Source organism: Dryobates pubescens, chromosome 8, assembly GCF_014839835.1.
Source record: "Dryobates pubescens isolate bDryPub1 chromosome 8, bDryPub1.pri, whole genome shotgun sequence".
NCBI classification, from domain to species: Eukaryota; Metazoa; Chordata; class Aves; order Piciformes; family Picidae; genus Dryobates; species Dryobates pubescens.
The window spans coordinates 19,704,298-19,730,261 of NC_071619.1; the positions used below are offsets into that span (position 1 = coordinate 19,704,298).

The 25,964-nt window shown below is 41.8% G+C and overlaps 3 protein-coding genes across 6 annotated transcripts in view; all 3 read left to right on the top strand.

Annotated features, from left to right (window-relative positions):
- SEC24C (SEC24 homolog C, COPII coat complex component) overlaps positions 1-2,419 on the top strand; it is a 36,572-nt gene extending 34,153 nt beyond the window's left edge. For all 4 annotated transcript variants that reach the window (XM_054163847.1, XM_054163849.1, XM_054163850.1 and 1 more), the window contains one exon: positions 12-2,419. In XM_054163847.1, coding sequence (XP_054019822.1) covers positions 12-152 — 141 coding nt within the window. In that variant the 3' untranslated portion in view covers positions 153-2,419. The remainder of the gene's footprint in view (positions 1-11) is intronic.
- Positions 2,420-4,024: 1,605 nt separating this feature from the next.
- FUT11 (fucosyltransferase 11) lies at positions 4,025-13,503 on the top strand. Its single transcript, XM_009897654.2, has 3 exons — positions 4,025-4,693; positions 5,888-6,513; positions 13,256-13,503. Exons 1-3 carry the CDS (start codon positions 4,031-4,033, stop codon positions 13,401-13,403), a joined length of 1,437 nt encoding a protein of 478 aa, XP_009895956.2. The 5' UTR covers positions 4,025-4,030; the 3' UTR covers positions 13,404-13,503.
- Positions 13,504-20,807: 7,304 nt separating this feature from the next.
- Positions 20,808-24,995, top strand: CHCHD1 (coiled-coil-helix-coiled-coil-helix domain containing 1). The gene is made up of 3 exons (XM_009897757.2): positions 20,808-20,946; positions 21,552-21,670; positions 22,977-24,995. The coding sequence occupies exons 1-3, from the start codon at positions 20,808-20,810 to the stop codon at positions 23,085-23,087; spliced, it is 369 nt and encodes a 122-aa protein (XP_009896059.2). The 3' UTR covers positions 23,088-24,995.
- Positions 24,996-25,964: the final 969 nt, after the last annotated feature.

The window sequence follows — 25,964 nt, forward strand, 5'->3', positions numbered from 1 at the left end:
GTTTTTTGTAGTTAATAATTGTGAAGCAAGAAGATAAGCTGGAAATGCTGTTCAAACGCTTTCTAGTGGAGGACAAGAGCTTGAGTGGGGGTGCTTCATACGTGGACTTCCTGTGTCACATGCACAAGGAGATTCGGCAGCTACTGAGCTAGAGGAGGGAGTAGTGCTGGAACTCAGCAGTGACATTTCAGTCTCCACTAATGACCTGATCAGAAGGCCCAGCGCCCTCAAAAAGGACAACGTAGAAATCTGTACAATTCCATAATTTTTAATACACGTTGCATAAGTAGAAATCCTGTCAACCTCTCCCAGTCCCATATGAGAGATGAAAATTTTCCTGGTGAGGGCTAAAAGAAAAAAAAGCCTTTGACACCAGGTCTTTTACTTGCATCTAAATTGTTTCCTGTGCTTGGCAGGAGCTCACCCCCCACCCCATGCTCGCTAATCCCGTTGTAATGAATGTAGGTTTGGGTTGGGTTTTTTCAGTTCACTGTACATGATTCAACATTGGGTGAAAAAGCGATAACTCTTCAAAACTTCTGGTAGTTGCTGTGTGTTTGTATGGGTGTGTGTGCATGCTCCAAAAGCAAAGCGGATGTGCAGGTGGGGAGAACAAGAGGCAGGTCAGGTTATGGGAGCTGGAGCAGCCAAACCTTTTGTGTCCCCTCTTGAAGGATACATGATGTTGCAGAGCACAGATGTGTCACATGGCACTCTGAAACAGAAATCCATGAACACAGAAATGAGCGGCAAGCCAGGAGGCAGCAGGGCAAATTTCTTTCCACAATCTTCCCTGTTCTATATGTTGCTGTGCGGATCTGTGATGGAGTAAGTAGTAGTTCAGTGGGCAACAATCAAGAGCTTCTGAACAGCATAGGAGTAGAGATGGTGCTTCCTGTTGGCGTGTGGTGACTCCTTTCCTTCTCGTTGCACAGTTCCATAATGTCCTACTCAGTCCGTGTTCTACAGCTTCTCCTGCAGAGCTTACCTATCTGTCCAGGTGGTGGTGGGAACAAAAGCCTCTTAACCTTAAGCAAAAAATATTTTCAACAAGGAGATGTGGGGCTGTGTAGAAACTGGATGGTAAGGAAGAGGCCATTTTCAACTGCATTATTGTGAATCATGGCAAGCAAGCAGAAATTTGATTTATACTGATGCAAATTTGAGGCTGCTTTCTATACTGGAATACAAGGAAGTGGATATAAAAACAAAGATTCAGACTGTATTGTTGGTGGAATTGCAAGTACCTGATTTTGGTTATTGCAAGTATCTGGGCCATAGTGAGGAGTTTCATTACTGGATATTTATACCCTCCCCCATTCTACTTACTGATCAGCTTGCACAAAACCTTTTTGTAAGCCTGTTTGTTAAACTAAATACCTCAGACAGATTAATGCATCCACTTTGTCCATTCTGTTGCTCCGTTCTGCAAGGGTGGATGGGAAGACCCCAGAGAAGACAGAGCGAATGTAAATCAGATTCAGAATTCTAAGGGCTTCATTCATTCACCTTTGAAAGGGGGTGTGTATATTTTAGCTCAAACACTTAGCAAATGTTCCTGCAACATCCAGGAGTCTGAGCTACCAATAGCACTAAAAGTGAAAGGAAGATTGTGTGTGGATTAGAGAGTATATTATCCATGCTTAATATTTCAGAGGAAAGTCCTTGTTAAGATCAAAAAAAAGTATCTGGCTGTGGTTTTAGTTCCATATCCTGTAGCATGTACATAGTCCATTCTTCTTCTAATGCTGCTAGTTTGTCTTCCCTCCCATCACTACACAGAAAGGGGAATATGAAAAGTAATGGAGAAACTCTTTCAAGATGTAGTTGACAAAAACTTCAGCGTTTTTGTATGGATGTGGCTGACTTTTTACTCCACGTACTGCCTCCAACCAAAAAATCTAGAGGATTTTTAACCAGAGGGGAAAAAGAACTTCCCAAGTATATAAGGCACAGCAACCACAGACTTCCATAAATGCTAATTTCTAGTATTAATATTGGGGAGTGTGGGGGTGGAAATGAAATCATAAATGAACCTTTCATTTTCTTCACTTGTTTTTTCCAATGCATCTTTTAATTTGTAAAGAAATAAAAAAAAAAATTAAGATGTATTTTATGTCATTGTTAGTAAATAAACACTGCTTATTTTTCCAAACCCTGTATTTTGCGGGATGGAGGAAGTGGGAAGGGCTGAAGTCCAGCTGATTTATTTATTTTTTTAATCAAATTTTATGACCAAATTCAGTCTTTTATTTTTGTTTTCAATATTGAATAATGATTAATGAGTCAACAGACAAGGTGCTGGTTAATCTGTGTTACTTTACTTAGATGATTGTTTTTTAACTTTCTGCCCTTTCTGAATGTTCATTTTACAGAGATTTCCCTTTTCTCTAACAGACTGAGTCAGATTGAGAAGTTTTTGGTGGACTTTGAAAAGTATTACCCTTACCTTATGACAATGTTAACTTAAAGGCTTCTGTAGTCTTATTTTTTTTAGAGAGAAATAGAGCTACTATTTTGGAGTTGAAGTAGCAAGGAAGCTGAGTGGGATGGGTTATTGTTGGCTGGTTGGTGTTTGGGGTTTTGTTTTGGGTTTTTTTGGGGGGGGTATTTGGTTTGTTGTTTTGGGGGAGAATGGGGGAGGAGGAAGTTGCCAATTGCAAAAATGAGAGTGAACTGGCAGTGTAACTTGATTTTAGCCTGAACACTGATGTACAATTTGGTGATGACTTTACAACAATCCATATGAAAGCACAGGACAATCATTGCTAAATATACAGTGATACTTAGTTTTCTGTAGAGTATTTTTGAAATTTACTCTCCTATAGAATGTGCATTATGTCCAGAATCTCTTACTGAAATGGTATGTTGTGATAATGATGGGCCTTGTGCATCTTGTACATTAATCATGTGGAGTAAATTGTGCTTGTGGGCATTTTTGTGGCAGCACCCCTTCTAATGCATGTGGAAATTATCTTGCAGAGCCCATGTTTATTAGCATTCTGTCAGGATGTAAGTAGAGGAGCTGTTGGGGGTGATGTGGGGGTGGTAGTCTTCCTGCATTGAGTGGTGTGCTTCTGAATTGGCCTGAGCAGTGTCAAGACCTAACTTTCCAAAGGAAAGCAAAAGCATTTCTATGTTTTAACTTGTTCCTTACACAGAGAGAATAATTCTTTGCCCATGTCCATACTAACTAATGTCCTGTATTCACAGTTATAGGTATTGTGATTGGGGTTAACTTTTATGGAATGAGTTGGAAGATTTTAGTACTTGCATAACGTAGCCCAAACTCATCATTGCAGAAAACCCTTTTCCCATTTACAGAGTACTTTTACAGCAGAGTAGTTGTCTGCGGTTTCTACAGAAAAGCAGCTTTAAGTGAGCTTTGATTCTAGCTCTAGATACTAAACCAAACACACACCTCACTCCCAAATTTTTGTTACTAAAGGGCGTTTTATGTTTCTTCCCTTTATGGTCTTCAGCAGTAGCTACTCCCCATGTGCTCTCTTGCACCATCTAGAAGCCTGCTTGCTATAGGAATCACCGCTGCAGATGTGTTTGCTTTCGGCGCGGGTTTTCCCTGGCAGCTGTTAAGTACTGCTGATGCAGGTGTCTTCACGGCGGGATGCAGCTGCGTTAGAGACAGGATTTACACCGCCTTGAAATAAGACTGCGCAAATACTTAAGTGCTGCTGTTCTTCTAACAGATCTGCACTACGCCCGCTTCTTCTGCTATCCACGTTTCCTTTGCTTTGAGGTGAGGGGAAGAAAGGTTGTACTACAGCCAACCCTGTCCCGCGCCCGGGAGCCGCCTGGACGTCGCCCGTCTCTTGCCGGGCTTCGCCTGGCCCTTGCGCCACCCCGTGACGGAGCACCGCCGAGGGTGGGGCGCTTGCGGCCTCTTCCTGGGGCGGGGCTAGGCCGGGTAGCGGGCATGGGGGGCGGCCAGTCGGGATGCGGGCGGTGGCGAACGTACGCTCGCTTCTGGGTGACGCTGGCGCTGGCCTGGGGCATGGGGGCCGTACTGGCCATGGAGGGACTGGGGACGGAGGAGGAAGAGGTGGGGGTTGAGGCCGGGCTGGCGCCCGCCGAGAAGCCATGCGGGACGGAGGGGTGGGCGCAGGATGCCATCCCGCCGGGCGCGGCCTTCGTCGCCGCCGCGTCGTTCCGCGGCCCCGGCAATAACGACACGCGGAGCAACAAGGCGCTGCCCATCCTGCTGTGGTGGAGCGGGAGCCTCTTTCCCCATTTCCCCGGCGACACGGAGCGGATCGACTGTCCGCGCGGCTCCTGCCTCGTCACGCGCAGCCGGCGCGTGGCCCGGTACCGCCGCACCAAGGCCCTCATCTTCTACGGCACCGACTTCAGGGCCTACGAGGCACCGCTGCCCCGCCTGCCCCACCAGACCTGGGCACTCTTCCACGAGGAGTCCCCAATGAACAACTACGTCCTCTCGCACTCGGCCGGCATCCAGCTTTTCAACTACACGGCCACCTTTCGTCGGGAGTCTGACTACCCCCTCACACTGCAGTGGCTGCCAGACGTAGGGTACCTGCGGGGCCCGGCCGTGCCCCTGTCCGAGAAGGATGCTTGGCGACGGAAGGGCTATGCACCGGTGTTGTACATGCAGTCCCACTGCGATGTCCCCTCAGACAGGGACCGTTACGTGCGGGAGCTCATGAAATACATCCAGGTAGGTGGGATGCGCAGGGAAGCTTTACCATGGTATGGCTGCGTCTTATTTTCGGCTGCACTGCTCCATCTCCTCTATTTAATGGGGTTTGTTTGGCCTTGTTGTTAGCCAGGACACGAATCGTAACGGGATGCATGCCGACTACAAGCTGGACAGGAAAACTAGTTGTATTTTTTCCTAAAGCGTGCTCTAGACTACACCACGTACCAGTAGGTAGGCCTGATGTTAGCTGCTAGTTGCTGAGTTGGCCATACATGGGGTCAGTCACGAGTTGGACAAGGCCTGAATAAACGTCATCTTGTGGACAGGTGCTAGAACCTGCTGAAATCTCTTGATCTTCAAGTGAGTGTACAGGCCTTGCTCCCATTGGAAACTGTAGGTGTGCGATAAAAAAGCAGATTACAGTGCCTTTAGAATCTGCTCCTTATCTGCATTTTGTTAGAGCCATGTAATTTTTTGGGGGATTTGTGCTGCTGTGGTACAACTGATGGGGAATATCTTTGTAAACTCAAATGATGTTGTTTTTCTCAATCAGAAAAAAAAAAGTGTGTTTTTTTCTTCCTGGAAAGTTCAGAAGGATGATAGATTAGGGGGGAAATAATTTTTTTTCGTAGTTATTTCTGCTGTTTCTAGTAGTGATGATTCATTTATTGTAGAAGTTTGTCATGCAAAGACCAAAGAATTTTTAAAATACAACTATATATTGTCAAAATGTGAAACTGATTCCAGATGAAGTGTAATGTCTTTCATTTTTACACAGCATTCTTTTAGCTCCCCGCAATAATTTTTTGAGTCTTGAAAATTTTTGCCGGTCCGTTGAGACTGGCAGGAACTGAATGTAGTAACTGTTAGGAAAAGTGTTTGGTCTCTCTTTATTAGGAAGATTTTAGATTAACATAAAGAGAATTTAATGCTGTTTCTTACCTTTTAGTTTTTGATTTTTCCAGTAATAAATATATTTGTGGGTGATATCTTCCCTTCTGTGCACTCCCTTCAACCCTCCATAACTGAGTGTTCAGTTTCCTTTAAAGCTGTTTGAACTGGAACTTTGGGAGTACTCATAAGCAAAAGAACTTGGAGTGAAAGTGAAGCTAAACTAAGGTGGCTGGGAACTGATCAAAGTTAGAAATTTTACAAGCTCTGAAAACAAGTTCTGGGCGAATCACTTTGTAAAGATGCTGGTTGTTATTTTAGGTTGACTCCTATGGGAAATGCCTGCATAATCGTGAGCTGCCTAGCGAGCGACTGAGAGACACTTCTACAGCCACTACAGAGGATTCTGAATTTATGACTTTTATTGCCAGGTATAAGTTTCATCTGGCCTTGGAGAATGCTATATGTGATGACTACATGACAGAGAAGCTGTGGCGCCCAATGCACTTGGGTGCTGTCCCGGTATACCGAGGCTCCCCAGCTGTGCGAGACTGGATGCCAAATAACCTCTCCATCATTCTTATAGATGACTTTGAGAGCCCCCAGGAGCTTGCAAAGTATCTTGATTTCCTGGACAAGAATGGGGAGGAATATATGAAGTATCTAGAGTATAAAAACGTTGGTGGAATCAAAAACCAGTTCTTGCTGGAGAGCCTGGAGAGGCGGGAGTGGGGTGTGAATGACATGACACTGCCTAATTACCTGAATGGTTTCGAGTGTTTCATCTGTGACAGGGAAAACACCCGAATCAAAGAGGAGCAGGAACACAGAAAGTCTCATGGGAAAGTTCCAGCTCCCAAACCTCGCATAGCTCAGTTCAAGCACATGGGATGTCCTATGCCGACCCCTGGCTTTGGGAACATCAAAGATCTCTCTGAAGGAGACAGGTAATGTACCAATACTATGCCTTTTTTGAAGAAAAAAAAAAGAAAAAGCTTCAAATAATAGTAGATGTAATTTTTAATACTGCTGTGAACCTAAAGGATCTCTTAATACATCTCCAGTTACACTTTGTATTAAGTCTTCTGCATGGTATAGTAGTTCTGCTAACATTGTGTAGAACTGAGGCTGGAAAAGAGGCTTGGATGTTGGTGTTGGTTAGCGGTTAAATGAGGAGCATGATACACTGGTGATATTCTGGTAAAATGCTCTGTGCCCTTGGGCAGTTTGGTTATCCTTTGTCAGTCATAGCCTGTTTGGAGGAGGGATGCTTTTGGGTACAGTGATAGTAAAGCCCTTGAGAGCCCTCGGGTGAAAGAAGCTTTAGACCTCATTACAAACTACCGTATTAAGAATGGGGTTGCTACTGTTCAGTGCAGGCCTGGTTAACTCCAGTTGATTTCAGAGCAGAAGTTACCATAGTATCAGTCAGGGTTGGAAGGGACCACAAGGATCATCTAGTTCCAGCCCTCCTGCCATGGGCAGGGACACCCCACACTAGATCAGGCTGGCCAGAGCCTCATCCAGCCTGGTCTTAAAACACCTCCAGGGACTGCGCCCCAACCACCTCCCTGGACAACCCATTCCAGGGCTTCACCACTCTCATGGTGAAGTTATGCTCACCCAGAATACCACATGAGATGCATTGTTGGTTTGTGTGACAAAATTCTGGCTTGTTTTGAAGGATGCAATCCCATTTACTTAGGAGGGAGGGAGCATGAAGGACAGAGAATAGTGGGAGGAGCTTCTTGTCCCCTTCATGAACTGGGATTGCTGGTGCTGATGAAATCTCCCAGGCCTGGAGCCCCATGTTAGCTGTCTCTGTTGTGAGCTGCTGTGAAATCTGTCGGCAGGGAACTAATCGCAGCAGCCCTCAGACAGCTCTACTGAGTTTTGTTTGCATGGTCTGCTCAGTCTTTGTACATGATCTGTTACAAAACAAATCAGTGTTTGGGTTCCCAAACCTTGAATTTTTCCACTGACAGTTTGAAGCTGCATATTTTAGAAGAGGTTCATAAGCCATGTATGCACTTCTTGTGGTTTATGTTGCTAGTGTAAGATGTCTGGATCACCTTCCAGGCTTGTCCGTTTTCTTTGCATTACCTGCAACAATTTAGGCTCTTACTCAAGTGCAGAAAGTTCACTTTCTCTAAGTCTTCAGATAGGTGTCATTAAGGCAAACTCAGCTATAGCAGACCTCGCCTGTGTTCATGACTGTAACCAAATATTACAATGTTTTGGTGTCAGCTCCAGTATAATACTAAATTCATGACTTTTTCAGAATACTGGGAACTTCTCATGCACTGTATAGAAGGAAGTTGTCATTATATTCTATCCTAGTTTATATCAATTTGCAGATTTGTTAATAATAACCTAGACCAAGGAGTTTAATATTTGAGTGTTAAAATGTTAGAAGAAACAATGTGTTCAGAATGTTCAAATGATGAATTCATCATTTCAAGTGTGCTGACACAGAGCTAAGTGCTACGTGGATATGAATCCACAGAAGTTTTTATTATGTTACCTATCCCCAAAAAAAGCAAAAGATTTTGTAAGTGTGGGCAACTATTTTGCCCTAGGTTTGAATGCTTTTAAAAATGGCCACCTAAAGTTAGAAAAGGAAAACAAGTGTGAGGTCATTCCTGTTGTTTAGGAAATACAGATTTCACAAAACTTGTTTGTTATTAAAAAGAATTTTTTCACAGTGCAATTAGTTCTCATATTGTCGAATTGAAAAATTACTCTCGGAAGTAAAAGGGGATCCACAATTCTTTGGGTTTTGTTGCTTGACTGATTTATTGGAGCTTTTTTCTAGTAAAACCTTTTTTTCAGTCTCAGTAGCATAAACATGGTTTTTGTGTGCAGTGTGCTATGTAAACAGCATCCTACTCTGTAAGACCATTCTCTAATTTTTTATTGATATGCTTTTGCTGGAGCAGCAGATGGCAGTAAATGAAAACCTCTGAAGGCACAGCATGCGTGATACACCACTTGCAAGCTCGGGCACTTCCATCATTCTGTTCAGTGTTCATCAGTAAGGAGTTTTGAACAGTTGGTCCATAATCCAAGATACATTGGCACCACACTAGTTTCCTTGACTTACTGAACCGTAGTATGTTACTCTCCTTTTGCCTGTAGGCATGAGGTGTGTCTGAAAGAAATGTACCAGGGAAGCTTTTACATTGTCTACTTTAGAAAGAGGCACAACAGATTCTGAAGCATAATCAAGGGGATCTCCAGTGAAATAATAATGGTTTATATCTTGTAAGCATCTGAGCTTTCACTGGTTTTATCTCCAAAATGGAACATGATTACTTGATTACATGATTCCTGGCTCACTGGACTGGAAGCTGGCCAATGTGATGCCCACCCACCAGAAGGTCTGGAAGAAGGAACCAGGAAATTGCAGGCCTGTCAGCTTGACCTCAGTGCCAGGCAAGACTATGGAACAGGTTGTCTTGAGTGCAATCACACAGCACCTACAGGATGGCCAAGGGATCAGGCTCAGCCAGCATGGATTTAGGAGGGGCAGGTCCTGCCTGAGCAACCTGATCTCCTTTTATGATCAGGTCAGTCACTAGCAGTGTGCCCCAGGGATCAGTGCTGGGCCCTATCCTGTTCAGTATCTTTATTGATGATCTGGACGAGGGGATTGAGTCCATCATCAGTAAGTTTGCAAATGACACTGAGTTAGGGGCAGGTGTTGATCTGTTGGAGGGTAGGAGGGCCCTGCAGAATGACCTTGACAGGCTGGATGGGTGGGCAGAGGTCAGTGGGATGAGATTTAATAAGGCTAAGTGGAGGGTTCTACACTTTGGCTATAGGCTGGGGACAGAGTGGCTGGAGAGCAGCTAGGCAGAAAGGGACCTGGGGGTGCTGGTGGATAGTAGGCTGAACATGAGCCAGCAGTGTGCCCAGGTGGTCAGGAAGGCCAATGGCATCCTGGGCTGTGTCAGGAATAGTGTGGCCAGCAGGACAAGGGAGGTTGTTCTTCCCCTGTACTCAGCACTGGTTAGGCCACACCTTGAGTACTGTGTCCAGTTCTGGGCCCCTCAGTTTGAGAGATGTTGAGGTAATGGAGCATGTCCAGAGAAGGGTGACAAAACTGGTGAGGGGTCTGGAGCACAAGCCCTATGACGAGAGGCTGAGGGAGCTGGGGTTGTTTAGCCTGGAGAAGAGGAGGCTGAGGGGAGACCTCATTGCTGTCTACAACTACCTGAGGGGAGGTTGTAGCCAGGTGTGGGTCGGTCTGTTCTCCCAGGCAACCAGCAACAGAATGAGGGGACACAGTCTCAAGTTGTGCCAGGGGAGGTTCAGGCTGGATATTAGGAAGAAGTTCTTCACAGAGAGAGTGATTTGCCATTGGAATGGGCTGCCCAGGGAGGTGGTGGAATCACTGTCCCTGGAGATCCTCAAGAAAAGACTGGATGATGCACTTAGTGCCATGGTCTAGTTGATTGGACAGGGCTAGGTGATAGGTTGGAGTGGATGATCTTGGAGGTCTTTTCCACCCCTGTTGATTCTATGATTCTAGTTAAAATTGTAAACAATGTGACAGTAACATAAAATTGCCAAGGAAGCAGTAACCAAGCATGCTCATACTTTCTCAGAGTTTGACATACTGTTATGGCAACGGTGTGTTCTGTTTTGATGATTGTCTGCTCAGCCAATCAGTTGTGCATTTTGGTACTGTAGAAAATGTTATTGTGGAAAAAATTATGCAGGAGTTAGAAGTGGTAGACTATATGAAACATACAGTGTCTACAAACATACACTGTGACTTGGGAAAGCTTGACATTGGGAAGGCTTCTGGAACTCGGAGAGCAACAAAGGCTTACATATTTTTGGAGCTTATATATTTTTTGAGCAAGTACCCAACTACTACAGTAAGGTTACCCTGCTCATCTGCATGCTCTGTAACCCTCATTCCCAGATGTAATTTGTTTTTAGGGTTGATGAATGTGGTGAATTGTCAGAATTGTTGCATTAGAATTTCTTTCTGTGTAGGTGTATTTAGCTGGAGTACATTATTATACCTTCACCTTGCTGTCCTTCTGCTCCAAGTGTGGAGATGTGGTTCCTAAGTCCTTATGCTTGCAGCTGCACTTAGATTTGGCCTTCTGGGCTTCATACCCAAGCTTAAGGAAAAAAGCTGAGGAACAGCCAACAGTCGCTATAATCTGTTGAATTCTTGGCTGCTTCATTACTGTGCTACAGGTGAGTAGAGTATCTGTATATAGGAACCAGAATCTTCCATTATTCCTGGACTTCTGTCATTGGTAGGGTGTTTGAGAGGATAACCATAAGAAGTGGCTATACCTTTTCCAGTTACCTGAAGTTTTCATCTATGGTATCCTGAGAAAGGAGAATCCAGTGTGCTTTGGATAAAGGAATATTTTTAAACCATTATGGTTTTATTAGTTCCATTTTATATTGATGTCAGACTGTCTTTATCACAAGCAAGAAGCTGTCTTCTTAGATGTGCCATGTGTACACTGTAAGGTATCTCTTGCAATGGAATCTAGTAATCACTCATGATTAAAGATAGATCTGTACCTCATGGTAGTAACATTTCAGGTATAAGTCGTTTGTGCTTTCAGGATATTTATATAGACGGATTCATCCTGGGGTGCCAAGATTTAGTTAGTTACAGAAACAAAGTGAAAATATTTTCTTTAAAACCAGTAACACCAATGTAAAAAGAAAACCACCAATGTATTAATGTATTTTTTTACAAAAGTCTTCACTTGGTTACTGGACTTCCTTTCATTGTTTTTTTCCAAAGAGTTCATCTAGAAAATACTTTCTTTTTCTCTGTTACCTACTGCCACTCAGTCATGGGTCTAGTACTTGATGCAAGTACACTCATTTTCCTAACATGAGCCCTTATTCAGTGCTGCAGAAAACAACTAACTCCTGCTGACAGTCCTTGAACAAAGGTTAATCTCTTTAGCTGGTAAACAACGTGATCCCACAGTACATCCAAGTGCTGCATTTTACAAGAACCTTTCAGCAGATTTTTTTTTTAATGCAAAAATAATCTTCTATGATCTTTGACACTGTAATCTGTGGTAAAAGTTGGGGGTTTTGGTGTATGTTGGTGTATGCTGCACAAATGTCTCACTATAGATGATGCTGTTGACCACAGAAAATTCATTCCCATGGCACAGAAAGCAACCATGACATTGTGTTTCTTTTGGTCTTCTGTGTGGTGCAGCCATGCTTGCTTTTTATATATGGTGCATAGAGTGAATGCAGAAGGCACTGTTCTTATTTCTGTGATTTGGAGGGAGCTGTCTTCATGTATGTTAACAAGTACTGGGTAACGCATACTGTGACAGCTAAACCATCACACATACAGACAGATTAGAAAGAGCATTGTGTTTGGCCCTTCTTTCCAAAATTTCTGATGAGCTTCTATGGCTGGGTAGCAGATATAATGGAGAGGAGATCAATAAATTATCGCCATACCTTGTTACAAGACAAATGAAAGGCAAATTGTATCCTAGGCAGCATAAAGAGGAGTGTGGCCAGCAGGTCAATAGACATGATTCTTCCCCTTTACTCTGCTCTTGTAAGACCCCACCTCAAATGTTGCATCCAGTTCTGGTGTCCTTGTCGTAGACATAGACCTGCTGGAGCGAGTCCGGAGGAGGCCCACAAAGATGATACCTGTGCTCTGAGGGTAGTCTAAGGGACCTGGGGTTGTTCAGCCTGGAGAAGACTCCAGGAGGACCTTAGAGCTACCTTCCAATACCTGAAGGGATCCTACAGGAAGACTGGAGAGGGACTTTTACTAAGAGTGTCTAGTGATAGGACAAGGGGAAAGGGTTTTAAGCTGAGAGAGAGTAGGTTTAGACTGGATCTTAGGAAGACGTTTGTCAGTATGAGGGTTTGTCAGTATTAGGAATAGGTTGCCCAGGGAGATTGTGGATGCCTCCTCCCTGGGGCTGTTCAAGGCCATTTTGGATGAGGCCTTGAGCAGCCAAGTCTATTTGGGAGGCATGCCTGCTCATGACATGGAGATGGGAGTAGATGATCTCTAAGATCTCTCCCATTCTATGATTCTGTGATTATGAATGGGAAGGGGATTGGTGAAAGGCGCAGTGATGTAATTGATGTTATAAAAAGTTTGAGAATATATACACTGAGAGAAAACATTGGATGTCTAGTTGGCAAATAAAAAATAGCTAGGGTTGAGGGATGTAATGATTTTTTTGTCTCTGCCAAAACCTGAGTTTGTAATGAGTAGCTGTCATTCTGTAATTGTTAAATGATTTATGCGGAGGAGAAAAGAAAAAGATTCTTAGGCTAATTGCTGCACAAATACTGGTCATGGAAGCCTACTCTTAAAATCATCTAAGGACTCCATGTTAGATTTGGCAGTTTTTATTCTCTCCAATTAATTCAGTTTCTTTGGTTAAAGCTATAGTTGCATACTGCTGTTTCTAGAATGTTGTGAAGCTAACAGTGAAGTGAACATTTTCTGTAGAGAATTTTCATAGCAAGCTTCTTCAAATAAGAAATGGAAGGGCATAGTAACAACATGCTTTGTTATGAACAGCTCTGGGCCTGTCTTCCTCTTAAGTGAAAGATTAAAAAAACAACATTCAGTGCTATTACAGCTGCAGATTAATTTATTCTTTTTCAATAGTTTATGATGGTTTCTCTTTCTTTTGTTTGTTGCAGTTGGAAAGATACGTGGCTGCAGGACTATTGGCAAAGTCTTGATCAGGGTGAGGCCCTCACTGCTATGATTCATCACAATGAGTCGCATCAGGGAAGATTTTGGGACTATATGCATGAGATTTTTCTCAAGAGGACAAGGCAACACTGATCCATCTTTGTAAGGACTTGATGTGACAATTGCAGATTCATACCTCACTCCCAATGTTTGCCTTGAAGCAGAAGAAAAACTCACAGAGGTGGTTTTTGTTCTTTTTGGTGCATGGAGTAAGTTTTTGGTTTAAGTGGAGACCATAGCAACTGCTTTGATTAAAATTTTCAGCCCTGTGGTGTGAAACCTAGCTTGCAGGTGTCAACTTGCAGTGCAAAAGAGGAATTTATTTTTCTTTTGCATTTGGTCTAACTTCCTTATGGCTTATATGACTTCAGAGGAACACCTTTTCAGACTCTTGCTCAAATGCTCTTAAGTAATTTCAGGGATTTTTTTAAATCTCCAAAATATGAATCATTTTTATAGGTATTTTATCAGTCACTCTTATCATTAAGGTGTACTTTTAGCTGCTGTTAATGAATAGCTTTTCCTGTGAAGGAATTACAGAAGACAAATGTCTGTGGAGAGCAGTTGTGCCTTATGAAATTGCAGCAATAAAGTTCCTTCTCCCCACATAGTGTGCCTCAAATACTGCTTTACGGGGCAATGGAATAGCTATGGGCAGGTCACTTACTCGTTGCATGATTTTCCTCTGTTCCTGATTTACCAGGTGATAGGTGCAATGGCATGAGCAACTACATTATTTCACAACTTTCAACAATGTGTTTAACACCAGAAAGTATGTTACCTGGTACTGTGCAGAACTAAGGTAAAATTAGTATGTTTTCATTCTTTAAGTTTCCATCAGATCTGAAATCCAAGATATAACCTTGATTTCTTGCTACCTCTTTAACCACTAGCATTCAGAGGCCTTTGGTTTATTCTGAGTATCTGCAGCTTTCTGCAAAGACAAATAGATTTTTTAACAATGATACCTTTCCAGTGGCTCTGAAGTTTGGATACAAATCTTGCATTCTTTCTGTGCAGAAGTGGATGATGACAATTGGGTGCACTGAGATGCTTTTGTATCTCTACCAAATCTTAACACGGTATGATCCTGATCTGTGACTGGACTTCATAAAAGTAAGTGATGACATGTGGATATATCCTCTTTGTTGCATAGCTTGTATCTCTTACAGATATAAATAAAGTCCACTGTTCCTTGCCATGTTGAAGACCTTTCTGAAATAAATGATTTTGGAATTGTAGGGAGTCTAATTCACTTAATGTCATGGGTTTAAAAGCACAGGCCACACTGCAGTGATGTCTCCAATTGTTTAATAGTATTTTATTTCTCCATTTCTCCTCTATCTTCAGAAGAAACTACCAACTAAATAGCCAGAGTCTGTCCATGCTTAAGGCAGAATTGTGGTTATGAAAGTCTAGAGCTTGTGGGGTACTTTCATTTTGTATGGCAGTTCATGTGTTGCTACAGTAAGTCTGAAGACTGTTAGTAAAAGTTTGGAACAGGACTGAATCTACATTCTGTCCCTAATTAAGTCACTATTGCTTTGCTGTGGATGGGTCACTAATTATTTTTTTCCTTCAGATTCCCATTCCTAGTGGTATAGAGGTATAATATCAATATGGGTAATGAAATGCATCTCAGTGTTTGCCTCACAGGTGATACAACAATATGGCAGTGTTAAAATCAGTGCATTTTGGCAGAGAAGACTTCAAACTCAATTATTGCTGGATTCTTGTAAATGTAGAAAATACATACACTGTATGCTGATCTCGCCTGCTTTTTATATTGCTTCTGTAATGATAGTAACAAATGGTTCTTCAGCTGAAATGCATTCATCAGTTTACACACACAGAATCACCAACGTTGGAAGAGACCTCAAGGTGAGTTACTCAGATTAAGATGGCAGATAAATGCATTCAGGATTGAAAAAGGCACAATGTGGCTGAGAAGTAAATTATTAAACAAAGTTTGGTTTAGTTCTAAATATCAGCTTCTGCTGAACAGTTTAATCCTACTGACATAAAGTGAATTAATGCCTTCGGTTATTTCAGATTCTCTTAATTTCATGTTTCTGTACAGAAAATCATTCAGTCTTCTTTGAATGGTTCTCTTAATTTAGCTGTACTCAAAACTCTTTCTTATTCAAGTGTTTGGCAGGATAGCCAGGAAGAGAAATTCTGATCTTGCTTTTTGTATGAAGTATATAAAAACCAAACCAAACAAAAAAACCCCCAGGTAGTAACATATTCTGCTTTTGATATTTTATCCTGTAATGGTTAATTTCAGTGAATTAAAGCTGAAATATTCCTCGTACACAGTATGAATAAATTCTGTAGCTGCCAGGTAAACTCCTTAGGAATCCTCCCCAGCTGATGGAAGAGTTGTGGTTGCAATTCTGTTCCAGGCTGCTGACTGTCCTTCACAACAGGCGCTTCTCTGCACAGCAAGGACTGCAAAATGCCGAATGAAGGTGGTTCGGTCACCAGGGCTTTGCTTTCATCATTTCATCACTTTCCAGCCTCTCCTCCTGCCTCCTCCAAATAACAGGGTCTCATACCCTTGAAGAGTTTGTCATTAATTTACATAATAAGGCATTTTAAAGGATTGCTGTATAATGTCCAAAGGCTTCTGTCAGTCTTGGCCAAAGTGAATTCAATTTACAATCCTAGTTATCTTTCTACTAATGTAAGTATGTGAATGCAGGCAAAGAGGAAGGTTACTGCACAACTGGTAATATTTTGGAGAAAGCTTTCTGATTTATGTTCTTGACTGCTGACTGAATTTCTCACTTCACTGCTTTAAATCCAGACGATGTCATCATTCAAGTTGTGACTGTGGGAAGGCTTATGATACCCAGCCTAAACAGTCTGTACATCTTTCTTAATCAGGTTCTTACAGTGCAGGTGCCTGTACTTGTAAATACACACAAGGGAGACCAATCAGGAATTTTAGCAAAAATTTCAAATGTTGAGGATGATAAAGAAATTACCTCTGTGAATGCTTCAGTAGGTTTCCAATGAATAGGATGAGTCACTTCACTACTTGTCATACATTTTGCCCTTTTACTGTGTGACTAGAGGGAGTATTTGTAAGCTGTCAGGATAGTTTTATTCACTAGCATTAATGTTCTACAACTATCTGATCGTTACTGCTTGTGTGGAAGACTAGTAGATTCTACTGATGCTGTATCTCAGGTGACTTAAATCTATCCTAGAATATCATGCACTATGAGAAAGGAGAAACAAATGTCCAACAGAGGGTTAAAAATCTAGCAATCCAGGTCATTGCATTGAACAAATGAAAGTTCTCATTTTTCTGCCAAAACTGCAATACCAGATGCTGCCTATTTCTCCAGTAAGAAGCTGTGTTGCATATACTGAATTAGTAATCTGTGTTTTCTGTCCTTTAGCAAGGACTGCAATTTCTAGGAAGCACATAACCTTACCAAAGAATATTGATTTGATACCTAGCATGGATAATTTCTAGAACTGCAAAAGAATTGCCTTTTCTTATTTCTGTCACTGTAGGCATTTTCAAACTGATGCATCTCTGAGTCCTTTGTGATGTTAAATAGAATGAAAGCCAAGCAGCAGTGGATGTGCATGGGTGGAGTGAAAGAATTCCCTAGAAACAGTCTGTGAACCACCGCAGCTGGAGAATCACAGCAGAAATGCTCCTCTCACACCTTGGCAGAAGGTAGTTTTAACTAGCATGGAAGAGCAAGTAAGTCCTAAAGGACTGAGAACAGGATAAATTGAAATGCAGCCATCAGGGATATCTCTTTTTAAACAGGTTTGGCTATGTTACACAAGCAGCCATCTGCCTCTCTTAAAATGCTCCCATACATGCTCTCAGACATTGTCCTGAGAGAGTCTCTCCCTTAATGATTAGCTATCATCCATTTGGTTGGATTTAATTAAGATTGTTGATGGATCGATCTCCATCTTCTGAGAAGTAGTAATAATCAGAAACGTACAGGATGGCAGATTCCTTCCTTCTGCCCAGAGACCTCTACTGACAGGTTAAAATTAATCAGGGACAAAATCCTTTTAGTGTTATGACCAGCTGAGCCAAAGCCTTTAACAAACTGCACTTCTTATGATTCAGTGTCTTGGAGCTGGCAGTGAGATACATGGTCCTGCAGAGGGATTAGGAAGGGTGGAGAATAATGGAGCTGCAGGATTTGTTCCAGAGCTCAGACACAAATGTCATCTTAATTTGTGTGCTTTTACATAGATTCTTTCCTACAGAAAAATCCCATCTACTGCTTATGTGTCTCAGCTAGAGATGGTTCTGGAGGTCTTGGAATGAATCAGAGCAGATCATGGTATTTTATGGCACCTCTGAGAAAATGAGGCATCAGGTAATTTGCAGTAGAAATGGGCCAGGTTTGAGTAGATCTGGAGTTGGGGATTAGAGAGAACTGCTCAGAGCTAGTCAAGTGGACAGAATAATGTAGGGTGGCTGATCTGATTGAGATCACTCAGGATTAGCTAAGGTAGCATTGGAGTTGAGGGTGACAAGTCAGAAAAGAAATTGCATCTGTCATCATGTTAATGAATGCATTGGTGTTAATGAGTGAATTAACTGTTAATACTGTCCAAATACAATACCTCAGGAGACAAGAATTGAGTCTGAACCAACTGGAAGCTTAGAAAGATGTTGCTTACTAAAGCTCAAAGTGGGTATGCCTTAACTTTTAAGGCATTAAATTGGCTTCAAAGAGGTCAGGTTGAGACAGCTGAGTATACGTTGTGGTAGGTGAGGGTATTAACTGATTTTTATGAAAAGAATTGTGGCATTCAGGATGAACTTGAGTCAATATACTGGAATTTACCTGAAAGCTGGATCCATGTGGATCAAAAAAAGGCATGGATATCAGATCTTTAAATTTCTTCCAATACAACTGATTTCATAGCCTCGTTCTCTAATTATTTATAGGCAGTATCTGGAGGTTTTACACAGTTAATCCAGAAAGTGAAGGATCCATGGTGCAATTTCTGACCTCTTAAAGAGCTATTTAAGACAATCTCATTCAAGAGGATATTTTATTATGGCATTGTTAGCATTTTATTTAATTGTGACATAGCATTTACTGTAGCATCGTAATTGGCCCTTTGTTGCTGTTGCGATACAGACTCTTTTCAAAACTAATGGCTTAATCTCTGCGATACATTTTGGTTTTGACTAGCTGAAACAGAGGGTAGGATTCAGGTTTTAGTTGTGTTGATCCAAGTAAACCAGTTGTAAGTACAGTTAGAATCATACATGTTATTTGTAGTTGTGCATTCAGGATTCAATGAAACTTGTGGGTTTCATTCACTATATTGAGGAAACTGGGTTTCTCCCTGTCCTTATAAAGTCAGCACTTGTTTCGCATCTGTTAGTGTCTCTGTGCTGTCAGCCATACAAAATACAGGCTCTGGGGAGACTTGGCTATTGAGTAACACACCTCTTCTGTAGCTCAACATGCTCCCTTAAAATGAATGTTTGTATCTTGCTTCATGAACTTGTGTGGTGTATACAGACACCATCATGTACATTATTCTGTCTGCTCAGGAATTTTATTAAGCTGATGCTCTTGTCCCAGGCTGAATGCCAAAAAAATATATTAAAAAAATCTAATGTAGATGGAAGTAACTGACAGGAAGCTATTACAATTCTCCTTGTGTAGCTTGCCTTTCTCATTCTCAGCTTCCCCCCCTGTTTTTCTTGGAATTACTTAGAAGAGAGAGCGGCTTTTGAAGGTCAATGTACCTGAAGGTGCTGCCCCCATTAGCTAATGTAATTTGGAAAGATTTACAGGAAGTGCAGTTTAGCTTCTCTTACATCCCAGTTTTTATGTCTTTCCTTTTTATTGTTCTTGTGTAAATCTGGTTAGTAATTGTCAGGTAAATGCAACGCAGGAAAGGGGGTGTCTGTAGGGGTACAGGAAAAGAGCCAAAACCAAGAATAGGCGAAACTTGCATGGAGTCCTGAAAAGTACTTCATTTCTCTGTCTTGAATTTACAAGGTTTCTAGTGTGTAGACTTGCAGGATGCCAGCACTCTAGCCTAATTAGAAGGTGTCAGCTTGTTTTTCTTCTGCACTGCTAGCCAGCATGGATGGTAGCTTACTTCCTCTTCCATCAGAAAAAAAAGTCAAAATAGAGAAACATCTCTCTTACCAAAATGTTTTAGAACTTCCAGACAGTTTGAATTTGGAACTAGAGAGATGGAAATATGCTTCTAAAAAGAACCAAAACAAATCTTTTGTTTACTTGAAAATATCTTCTCACATTCTAAATCAGACTGCTTAAAAAAAAAACTCATAAATAGTTATAAAATCAGACATACCAGAACATACTGTCATGCAGATGCAGTCAAATCTGTAATGATACTTAGAATATTCTGGCATAGGTCTGATGATGTTTAGTTCAAGGTAACAAAATTTGCAGTGTCTTGTTATCTTCCTTGACTAGTTTGGAGGCAAGGAGGGTGCTTTGTTTTTTATTTCTGTAGCTAGGAGGTTGAATATCTTTTAATCCAAAACAATATTCTGTGCAAAAACCCCAAATTTGTTCCCAGTGTCTTTGGTTTGTCCTTCTGCATATGGTCCAAACATATAACTGTTCTTCCTGTAGAATGCTGACTCTTCATTGGTCCTCCAGTGCACAAGGGAGATTGACAGTGCCTGAATGAGTCCTGATACAGTAAGACAGCTTATTCGGTGACTACTGTATGAGGATTTTTCATCTCCAGTGTCCAGTGGCTAACTCCACAGTTCAGTATGTTTACCTTGTCCCTCATGCAGTGCATTAATCTCTTTGTACCCCAGGCCTTGAAATGTTACTTTGTCTTCTGTATTATCTACCTTTGTCAGCTGGGAACTTCAAGCCTGCAGAACCAGCCAGATGAGTTGAGGACTTGCAGGGAGTTAAATACTACACTAGGAAAGAAACATAGGAGAGCAAGGGGATTCTCCACTACTGAGTAGGAAGCTGTGAGAATGCTGCCGTTTCAGAAGAATCAGTTACAGTATCTTCGTGGAAGGTAGGACCAATGCAGAGGAGGTCCAGCTCGTAGTATGGAATGGAGTATGGCATGAGAGTTAAATGATGCTAAGTTTCAAGCACCAAGAAAAGTTTACGTACAGTTGAAAAATAATTCTGTAACTTCCATATGAATTATTTAAGATAATAGTGGTTTCATCTGTTGCAGTTGAAGTGTGTATGCACCTTAAGTGATTAAGGTTGCTGCAGAAAACGTTTTGGCATGCAAGTTGTTACTGGGTGTTTCTACCTAACACTGAAAGTGTGGTAAGTTATTTCGTCGTTGTGGCCTTTGCCCGGAGGAACGCGACGGGCTGCGCTGCCGTTAAGGGGATGATGCCGTGCCGCCGCAAGGGGCGCGCAGCTGCTGTCACAGCCAAGCGGCCGCGGCGCGCGTCTCGGGCTCGGGGCTGCGCAGGCGCCCGCCGCGGGGGCGGGGCGCGGGACGGCGCGGCCGCTCGGGAAGATGGCGGCGCCTGTCTATCCTGTGTGGGTGACCCGCCTGCTTTCCGGGCAGTGGCGGCAGAAGGGGCCCCCCGCTATCCGCCCGACCCGGCCTCTGGTGCTAGCCAACAAGGTAGCGAACCGCAGGGAGCAGGCGGGAGGTGAGTTCCTGGTACAAGGCCGTTAAGCCCTTCTCTACGAAGATTAGACGGCCCAGGATGAAGTGGGACTAGGCCCTCAGGCCCTGTGGGGTAGACCTGCCGCCAGAGGGCCTTCCAGCAATGTCTTCGGATGCTGTCCAGCTGGTCTCTTGCGGCTTTACCCTGAGAGAGTCATGGTGGTGTCAGAGCTGGGTCGAGTTGACGCTCAGAAGTGCTTTGTGCTCTGCAGGGCAGCAGCTGGGACAGGGGTCTGGTTTATGCCAAAGAATTAGCAATGGGCTCTTTTGAAAAGATTACTTTTTCTTACAACGGCCCTAAATTTGTGTCTTGTGATATTCTGTGTATGAATCATACAAGTGAAATACTTTGCTACATCTCAGCATAGTCTTTACGTAAGAATTCAGTCAGAAGGTACACAACTGCAATGGTGCTAATCTTTGTGTTAGCAACATTTGTACACAAAATAAAGATGAAATCTTTAGTCATTTATTTTTCATCTGCCTCTGCTCCATCTTAAACCTCCAGAGAGATGTTTTGTGTATTGTGGAGGCTGTTAGCTTGAAACCCAAACACCTGAGATTTTTGGTTATGTCTTTCCGTTCTAGAGGCGACGTGCATCACAGAGATGTCAGTAATGATGGCCTGCTGGAAACAGAATGACTTCAGTGATACAGCTTGTGCCAAAGAGATCCAGACGTTCTATGACTGCGTGGCAAAGGCAGAAGTAATTAAAGCCTCCTTTATGTTCTTAAAGGCTAATAGTAGGAAAGGAAGAAGCCCTCAATCATTTTTTAGGTGGCAGTAGTAATAATGTTCTCTGAGCAACGTGATTTGTGTTGTAACCCATTTGAACTGTAGAAGAAATGCAGGGTAATGTAGATCAAACATGTGCTCCTTTTTGAATGCAGAAGTTAAATTTAATAGGAATTAAAATATAGGACTGGAGGAAGGGACTGGATATTTGCTATGTTATATTGAAGGATTAAACAGTAGTCTTCCTGTCAATTGACCCTAAGCTAGGTCATGTATTTCGATCTATTCCAGTTTTTAATCTCTAAAGTTCAGCAATAATGAAACAATAACAGTCACTGCTCTCCTTCATATTAAATAAGAGTTTTTAATGAGAGTACAGTTTGGAGCTGTTAAGTAGAACAGTGATTTGTATGGTGTGAGACTTAATTATACTGTGATTGGAGAGATGTACAATGTAGCTAAGTTTCTGTACCTGCTTGATGAAATCAAGAAATAGCTGATTCAAGTAACAGTGCAATACCTGTATTATCTAGATGGTGGAGGAGAGTGGTGAGTTAGGATTCTCAAATTCCAGTCTGTCATAAAGCTGTAAATAGTTGTGTGCTTGCAGGGTTGAGAGTGGAGACAAGGTGTTAGAGGATTTACCATTCATAACAGACAGAGTTTTCAGGTTATGTGATGTAGTTACAGATATTCTCAATTGCCTGAAAATTAAGAGTTGCTTTAGACTTTTTCTAGCTTTGAAGGTTAGACATTTTCTTGAAAAACAAATTTCATATTGTTTGGAAATGATAGGCTTCTAGCTATATGATAAACTTGAAATCAAGTCAGTTTCAAAAGCACACTAAAGGTATATGTACTAAATTTGTCCTTATACAGTGATTTCAGTCTTTGCAGCTTTTAGTAATAGTACCATAATTTATTATATACTTATTTACTGTTGGACAGCATAAATGAAAAATGTCTACAATTAATTTGATAGATTACTAAGAATGAAGTTAAATAACAGAAATGAAAAAATACTACTTACCATAAGTTTACATTATCATTTACTAAGAATGTGGAAGAACAATAGTGTTTGTAAGATGTCTGTGCCATTAATTACATAATCCAAGGGTCATCAGCATTTGAAAGCCTTGTGATTAAGCCAACTGCTATTGCAAGTGTTCCTTAAAGAAACAGCATTATTCTAAAGGACAGATCATAGGACAGTAGTCTTAGAAGTAGTCTTCTAAGTGCAAATAAACAATAGTAATATTTGGTGGTTTCTCTTTCAGAAGGAGCGCAAGAATCAAAATGAGGATACCCTATTAACCAGGGGAAACTTATCTTCAAGCAAAGTGAACAAGCTCCTGAGGAGGTTTCCTCAAATCACACGTTACGTATGATAAGCTTTGCCAAAGAGACTGTGAGTTAGCAATTGGAGTCTGTGGCAAAAAAGTGAGAAGTAAACTTGAGTGAGCATTTGGTGTTAACTGGTGTCTATCAGCACTGCTGTGTGGATCTTGACAGCAGTGATTCCAGAGTGAAAAGCATCTGTCTGAACCATCAGCTGACTCTGTTCATGATGTTCTTGGGCCTTGCAGACATAGAGTTTCTGGAGTGCGTTTTTCCACTAGCCACAGGAATGCATATAAATGCCTTTTCTGACAGTTAGGGGATGACTTTTCCTCATGTGTAAGCTTTCTGCCTAGTTTCTGAGCTGCTATCAAAAAGTGTTGAGGTCCAGACATAGAGCAAACTTCAAATCGATAGTAAACTCATGACTCGTACTCCTACATGTATGTATGCACAATTTAGTTCTTGAAAGTTTTTTAATGCCTGCTGCTCCAGAAGAGGGCTGTAAAACGAGGAAGAAATCTCCAGCAAAATACCATGTTAATACACAATACATGGGTAAGGATCAAATAGAACTTGAACCTAGAAACTTGTGATTTAGGCCTCTGATTTGCAGGTACCATATGGTTCCACATCAGATCAACTATGTGATCTATACTGTAATAAAATATTGCAAGACTGTTGTTTGGCTTGGGTGACTCCTAGTCTACAACAAAATTTTCAAAAGGAGAGCTACTTAATAATTGTTTCTGAGGGAGACAGGCCATTTTGTTTTGAAATCCTACCAATCTGAAAAGCTATTTTTGGATTTTGCTGCTTCACAGCGAGTTTCACAAGTTCAGTTGTTTGGGATTTTGTTCTGACCTCTTATATGTCCACTGTAAGATTGAAATTACTATGCTAAGGTTTTCCAGTCCTTTAAAGAATGCATTTATTCAGTGTAAGAAGGAAGGAAAAAGAATTCTTTGTAGATGCACCCAGGTTCTTTTTAAAGAGTTCTTCTAAAAGTACTCTAGCAGTTCTTCAGGCTTAGCATCCCATGCTTTAACCAAAAACCTTCCAGTTACTAGTTGTCCTTTGCAATTTGAGCTACTGCCATTTCCCCATATCTCACTGTTAAGCTTATATTGAATGTTTAAATATGTTCTGTGACATGCTGATATTTGGGATCATTCTACTAATAGTTCGTGTGTGTAACTGCAGTGAATGACCCTGTTCTTTCTGAGTTCAGGGCTTGCACCACCCCATGATACTGTTGATAGGGAATAAAAGGTGGGGTCTGGTGACCCCAGCTGAGCTTGCTGATTAAGAACATTGCTGCAGAGACCTGTATGCCATTGTGTGGTGGGGAAAGAATTAAACAAAAGCCGACTAGCTGTTCGTAAGTCGGATTTGTAGGATTTAAGCAAATCTGCTGGAATTCCTTGATCTTACTCCTGCTCCTTAAAGTTTGAGTATTATACCAGCTCTGGGTATGTTTGCTATGAACTACCTCTCTTCTTAGGCTTTCACTGGAGATCTTTTCTGGAGGAAGCATTGATATTTCAGCTCATTTTGAGGAATAGTAGTCCTGCTAGTTCAGGAGAAATAGACTGAATTTCAGAGAGCCAAGAACACTTTAGGAGATGGTGCTTTTTGTTCAGAAGGATCAATGCCAAATAAGCTGGGAAAATCAAGACAGACTCTGTAGGGAATTGTAGACTTTCAGAACTGCGTATCAGGTGACAAGGTGATTCGTAATGAACTTGGATGTTTACAACTACTTCAAACTTCCCCACACAAGAAAGTTCAAGATCTGTTTTACCTTCTCTTTGCCTATCTAAACTGCTGTAGTTACTTACATTGGTATAATTTCCTTCTTGGTCATCCTCTCCACCTGCGAGAGGGCCATGTTGCCATAAGAAGCTACTGAGAATGAGATCTAGCTCTCAAGAAAACATCATTACATGTGCCGGAAAACCAGGCAAGGAGGAAGTCATTCCAAAAGAGGACCCACCAAAGATGAGTTGGCTGAAAACCCCACTATACTCTTTGCACATTTGTCAGTCCTCCAAAAATTGAACAGTAAACCTGGACTTATGTTGGTTTTAGTGCACTGGTCTATGTTTCCTTTAAAATCAGTTTAGCTAGGAATCACTATCTAGGAAAGCCATGTCTTGAGAGGGAAGCAACTTACAAGCTACTGTGAGATCCAGTTCTTTGGTAGATGTTTTAAACCTTATTGGTATGTGTCAGAGGGCAAAATAGGTGAGCATCTTATGGGAGTTCTGAAGGGGCATCAACCACCTGAGAGTTAGGGCATGCAGTAGCATTGAAGCTATTTCTATCCTCTACTGCCCTGATCATCTCTCTCCTTTGCCACAAGGATATAGGAGATTTGCATCTAATTAAGTGTAAGTCTTGGCTAAATCCACTGGGTCCAGATTGCACTGTTACACAAATCCACTCCAGAACATACTCCCTTCTACCACTCAGCAAATGCAAGGAAATGCCACTACATGCTGGATCTTTTCAGAAATGGCAGTGACTGAGGATGAGGCAACACAAAACTGTCATGTGATGAGCAATAATGAGTAATGAGCAATAAATGAAGAGAGAGAAAAAAGAAATCCATTTGCTTGACAAAAACCCTCTTTGTCAGTCCATTCCTTGTGTTTATGCTGAAAGTGTCTTTGGAAATGCTGCTCAGCAGACGTGGCCAGAAGTGAGCTCATTTCTTAAGGTGACCTTCCTGTTATGTGCTGCAGAACACCAGGAGTGAATACCTCCAAGATCACAATACAAATACAGGAAATGCCCATTAGCCTGAGCTGAAGAGCAGCACAGTGAACATTTCATTTCAAGAATTGCCCCAACTGAATAGGTTTGGATGGATCAAAGCCTAACTAACGCTAGCTCATATGAAGGAGCAGTAAAAAAATAAATCA